The sequence below is a fragment of the Balaenoptera ricei genome, chromosome 3 (assembly GCF_028023285.1).
Source record: "Balaenoptera ricei isolate mBalRic1 chromosome 3, mBalRic1.hap2, whole genome shotgun sequence".
NCBI lineage: Eukaryota > Metazoa > Chordata > Mammalia > Artiodactyla > Balaenopteridae > Balaenoptera > Balaenoptera ricei.
Genome location: NC_082641.1, coordinates 102,403,328 through 102,409,327, shown reverse-complemented (window position 1 = coordinate 102,409,327; position 6,000 = coordinate 102,403,328). Strand labels below are relative to the sequence as shown.

At 42.6% G+C, this 6,000-nt stretch overlaps 1 protein-coding gene across 1 annotated transcript in view; it reads right to left on the bottom strand.

Moving 5' to 3' along the window:
• Nucleotides 1–3,322: 3,322 nt before the first annotated feature.
• The window catches only part of PRDM6 (PR/SET domain 6), a 97,724-nt gene continuing 95,046 nt past the window's right edge, over nucleotides 3,323–6,000 (bottom strand). The window contains exon 7 of the mRNA XM_059919437.1: nucleotides 3,323–4,074. Coding sequence (XP_059775420.1) covers nucleotides 3,960–4,074 — 115 coding nt within the window. The 3' untranslated portion in view covers nucleotides 3,323–3,959. The remainder of the gene's footprint in view (nucleotides 4,075–6,000) is intronic.

Here is a 6,000-nt window from a genome sequence, read left to right as displayed (position 1 = left end):
AGAGCTCCTGCCCTGAGTAACTCCAGCCCTGTCCGCATTTGTTACCTTATCACTGGAATAGGGTCATAAAAATCTTAAGACCCAGACCCTAATCCTGGTATCTTGAGATTGTTGCTAAGAACCAACAGCCGGGTTGATCAGCCAAAGACATCCAAGTTGTGTATCTTAATTTGTTTAGAAATTTGCTACCTTCTGGTCCCCAGCTGAGTTTACATCTCTCTGATTCTCCCAGTTGTAGCAATCTCTGTAACTTCACTGAGACAATGGTCTAAAAGCCTAAAAGGCCCATGCTATTAGCCAGACGCTTAGGAGGAGAATATTATTTTCTCACCAATATTCAATTAAGTAAAACTCCTTACCGTGAACACCTAAAATGGGGTCTTTATACAAAATAAGAGTTCAATAAATGCTTGATGAATAAATGAATGAAACAATGAACCAATCAACTGACAAAAAAAATTTGATGAGTTGGTAAATGTTAGTAAATCTTTGTTTATCTCGACTAGAATGAACGTTTCCCAAAGTACGATCCGATAAATTGTAAGCCCTGTGAGGACACTAGTGTACCATAAGCCTTCTCTATTATACACAGTTTTCCCCCATAAGGCTACACTTGAATGGACGTTCAATAAATATTTACTAATTGAATCAAATTATATAAATTACACAAGATTTAGTTTTATAGTTTTAACTATCCACACAACTCTATAAAAGCATATCTCTTCCAAAAAAAAAGTCATTTTAAAAGATAAAGACAACCAAAACGCAAAGCTTATCTTAAAAATATTTATGCACATTTCCTGGGGAAAATATTCAGCTTTACCTAAAGTTACTGAGATTTTTCTAGAAATATGATGTCTGCACACCCACCTGGAATCACCCCCATTAGCTTAGGCTCTTAGCTAGACAAACTGGCATGTGCTAGGATGGCATGTCTTATTCTGGGGGAAAAAAAAAAAAAAATTCAGTCCCCACTGATAGAAAGGGGCAAAAAAGGATTGCTCCAAAAGCCAAACACTGATTCAGCTCTTAGAGTCTCCCTTTCTCATCTTAGATATCCTCCCCTCTCCTCAATGACTCAGAGTTTTTCTTTTTTTCTTTTTATACCATGATTAATTAGGAAGTTGCTAATAAAGAAAACTGACAGATCTTGATGACTGCAGTGTTTACCACCCATTTGCAGTGTCCCTAGGAAATATCTGTCAATTTTAAATAGAAAAGGCTAAAGCAATTGTTGGGAGGTTTTAAGGAGAACCGCCCCCCGCCTCCAGCTTCAATTAAGAGCATTTGGGACCCAAGCGATGGCGGTACCCGCTTCAGGGCTCCAAGTCAATTGGCAGGTATAGGCCTATCTTACCAGTAGACTGATGGCCAAGGCCGGTCTGCTATAAGTCAGCAATGGCTCAGCAATGTGAAAATTTTGAATGTCCCCAATTTTCTATTTGTTCAGTAGCAAATATTTTCAGACCAAATTTGGTAGAAAAGACATGCTAAAAGTTTCCCTTACAAATAAAGGAGAAAAAGGGACTTAAATGAGCAGAAGACTAGAAGAATCTTTCAGTATAGAGGTTACCGCCATATTAAGTGGGACTTTGTGATCAGTTGGCAAAGCCACTAGAGTGGTAGAGACCATTGTTCTGGAGACTCTGCCCACGCAGGGTATCAAGGGAGGAGTGAAGGCTTCTCATACTCGCGTGGGAGCTCACGAGCACAGGGTGGGATGCGCGGCGTAAAACTGTGAAATGAGGCAAAAGGCAGAACTGGTTTTTCTCACTGAAAACAGTATTAGAAACATACAGATGAGTCCCTTATCATTTTGAAAAAGTACAACCAAATGTTTCAACTTGAATAAATGCAGCAGCTTGCTCATCTGTATAGCCAGTCTGTCACTTTCGTGCAGATTTGGGCAGCTACATATGCTTTCCACCCTTCTTGGGCAGAATTTTGCAGCTACATATTCTTTCCACCCTTCCCAATGGCTCACACTTTTGTCAAACGTCTCTATCACTTAGGGCAAGAAACTATAAAAGCACAACACATTCCAATCTACCAAAGAAAATATTTTCCATCAGAAACAGTTACACAGCAGCACAGATTGCTTACTACTTCCATGACAAGGAGACAGCAAGAAATGGGGGAAAATCCGAACGACTTCAGATTGGGCAACGGAGGTCAGAATTAGCCAGATTCCTCTGTGAGACATTATTTTGAGACATATATAAATAAGTTACAAACACAGTTAGTGAGGCCCCGTTTCACTCCATTTTAAATGTGGCAGATGGGTGCTAAGGGATGAGGAAGTGAAATGAAAAGAAGAGGAAGATTTCTGAGAACAAAATACATGACGGTAGATTAGACCAAACCACAGCTATCCTTGCCTTTCAGCGGCCAGTTCAGTTACGTGTCTCACATTTTTGCTAAGAGAAGACAATGGCAAGGCTAAAAAGACAAGGAGTTCCTTAAAGGGCTGTGTCCTGCTATCAGGTGACCAAGAAATCTACAAACAAGAGATGGCTGCTGGTAAGTGCTCTAAACTGTTCAGATTTACACCGGCCATCAAGGTAGACTCGGTCTTCGTGATGCTACTGGGAGTGACCGGCTAATATGCAAGAGCCGTCAGTTCTTCCTGATGTGGGATTATTGTGTGGAATGCGACACAATTTGATTGAGCACCATTGCTGAATTGCCCAAAGGGTAGCTGAAGTGACACCCATTTTCCTGGCACTCAATCAAAGATCAGTGAAACTGTGTACATACTCCTTTCTCTTTCAGTGGATCGGTGTTGAAAGAAGAATATTATCAAGGGCCAGAGGGGATGAGAAGGTAACTCCTCTTGATAAAATTAGCTGTTCAGGGCGGTCTTTTCTAACCACAACCTCTCCGTGGCCCTTCCTCTCAAGGTTTCCTTGTCTGGGCTATTTTCACCTATTTTTGCAGAAATGCCCCACACTCAGGAGGGCCTCCCAGGCTTCCCCTGGAGGTACGAGGAAGGAAGATGAAAGTGCCTAGAATGGTCTTGACAGTGGGGCTTGGCACTGTTTTTGCTCACATATTCAACACTTTCATAGACACAACAAAAAATTACTGGAAGTCTAATACCTTATATTCAGCCTCATACTGAAGAACTTTATTTTCGTGTTTGTTTTTTTTTTTAAGCTAAAATGTTATTGAAAACAAACTTTTCTCACTAGCTGCTTCAGAACAATATACTGTATTATGAAGCTCCGTACATTTTAAATGTTTTTGAAATCTTGACAGGACACAGTAAGTCCCCATTTTTTTTTTCCCCCTTGAATTTTGAATTTTAAACCATCTTCTTCCACTTCCAGGCTCTTCTGCATCAAGACCAGGCTGCTGGACGGAAGGAGCCGTGAGAAAAGTGCATGAGAAATAGTAAGTGTGGAAAACACAGAAATGGAGCCCCCGTGGGGCTGAAGATGGCCTGGGCTCAGCGAAGGCTCTGGCTCCCGAATCTGTGGTCCCTGCTGGGCAGCCTGAGGCAGGCCAGGCCAAACTGAAACAGCAGGAAGAGGGCTGTACAATGGGTCCCCTTGAATCATGCTACTAAAAAAGGTGCAACGAGAAACAAGTCCCTGTGCATTCTGAGTCACAACTGTGGGCAGAAGAACCCATCTGATTCCCCCCTTTGGTATTAAATAACAGTTTAAAAAAGCTTTTTAGAAACAAAGCAAATACACGGTGGGACTGGAAATGTGAGCCATCCCAGGTGAGTTGTCCACTGAAATGAGTCTCATCCCTAGTCATAAATAAATAATCTCTCTCCTGGTCTGACTTCCACGCCAGGATCAATATCTCTTAACATCTTACTTATTTTATTACTGCTTTTGGTTTTCCGGGACTGATTGAAAGTTGCTCAGAGGAAATCTTTGGTTTTGCTTAAGTGTCCGTGACATTTAATCATGACTTTCCTTGAAGTTTAATTCCAACCAGTCAATCAGTTAATCCACTTCGATTGATTCTGGGCTCTCGGTTATTGGCTTGCACTCATTGGGCATCCGCTGGTGTCGGCTCAGCTGGGTGGCCTGCGTGAAGCTCCTCTCACACCTCTCGCACCTGGTGGAGGCAAGACAGAAAATTGAGACCAGGGAGCGGGGCCTACAGGTTGATGGACTTCCTCTCATCCTGCCTAATCAGAACAGACACTCCAAAGTGGCTTCAGATTTTACCGGCTCAAGAGGTTTAATTGGTGGCTCCTTCCAAGGCCTGGATGCCTGTGATGGGACAAAGCCCGGCTGACGCAGAACAGAGGGATCTGTCAATAGGCAGAGGGAAGGTGATTTCTCCAGAGAGCCCTGTCCTGCTGCAGCTCTGATCACTGTCAGTTCAAATAGATGAAGAACAAAAAGAGATTTTTAGGAGTGAGCCATCAAAGCAGCAGCTTGTCTGCAGTTTTTTGCTCCGTAACCCCAAAGAGAAATTGATGACAAATAGAATTTCACCTGCTGCTAATTTAAAATCGGGAATTCTACTCCCCTCAGCACAGCAGCCAGAGAGCCATCGTCTTTGAATTCGGAAACTGGAAGAAGCAGTGCATTCGTTTTCAGTGACTGTGGCGGGTGGGTGTGGGTGACCGCTTTGGGGCAAAAGCTAGAGTATCACAGCTCCAACAAAGTTAGGGTTAAAAAATGTTTGCACTGGGATAGGGGACTCAGAAAAACCCGAAATCAACCAATGTTTTGTGTGCTTCAAATTCACCTCTACAAGGTACAGCAATAAGAATGTACACGTGGGCCGTAATTAAGGGTTGGTGTGTCTGATAAGGAGAAAACGGGCATCGCACTTCAGGAATATCTCCTCCTCTCCTTAACTTAAAAAAAAAAAGCTAACCTAGAGACCCTGGGCCTAAGCCATCTTCCCTGTAACACACACCGACTAGCTTGATGGCTACACAACCTTCAAAACACACACACACGCACACACGCACATTGCTGCAGCAGGCTGGGCACGGACAGTGGCTTCCCTGTCACTATTCCACTTGTCTGGGCCGCCTGGAGCACTGGCCAAGTACCCATCAGGGCACAGCAACCACCTCAGCGCTCCCCCTAATGTCCTCTCCTGAAACCTTAAAAGGAAAAGATATTCAGGAGAGCTGCAGACAGTTGTTCTTCTTTTAAATAGTGCAACCTTCGGCCTCAGGTCCCTGCACTAGTAGGGCGGTGGTAAAGCCATCAGAAGAAAATCCGCACACGCCCAATCAGATGCCACGTGCCCCACCACCCGGTAGGCAGCCTTGTCTTTTTCCTTTTGAGTAAATTATACAAAGTGCCTTGCCAGGGAAATAATTACCTATAAAAATAAAACACATCTATCCCAACTAGGGAGTCTTGCATATGTTTTACCGTTGGGAGGCTGGAGCTTGACTATCACGCTTGGATTTTTCAGGGCTCCTGCACCAGCTGAATGTGTCAGCATGAGGCAGTTGTGTTTCTCTCATTGTCTTTCAGGGGATATTTTTAGCAGCCTGTTCCACTGTTAAAAACTGCACTGTGATCTTGACAAATGTATAATGTCAGCTTTAATGTATCAGACCTATCAGCTCAATGAAAATAACTCAGAACTATTGATCAGCTAATGATTTTTGGTGTATTCATTAACATCCATGGGCAGCTCATCCCCTCTCCAGAGCTCCTGAAGTGCTGATGACATGCTAGTGAATTGCTGATTGTTTACTAGAAAACTGATTAGTTCCTAGATTAGTGTGTCAAAATATACTACCTTTCACTGCTTGACAAACTTTCAAATTATTATATTCCTTTTCTAAAATTTTGAAGCTCTAGAATCAATTTCAAAGACAGCAGAATAGTTTCAAAAATTATAAGTTATGACTAGTTACCTAGGTCATGTTTTTGCACCTTTGATCTTGCGTATCAGAATATAAAGAATTCAGAAGTGGGAAGTGTAGTGCTTCGTATAAGGCAAATGTGTATGTCTATATGTAATATTAAACACCCAGATTGGGCAGAGACAGTAAGAGGGGAG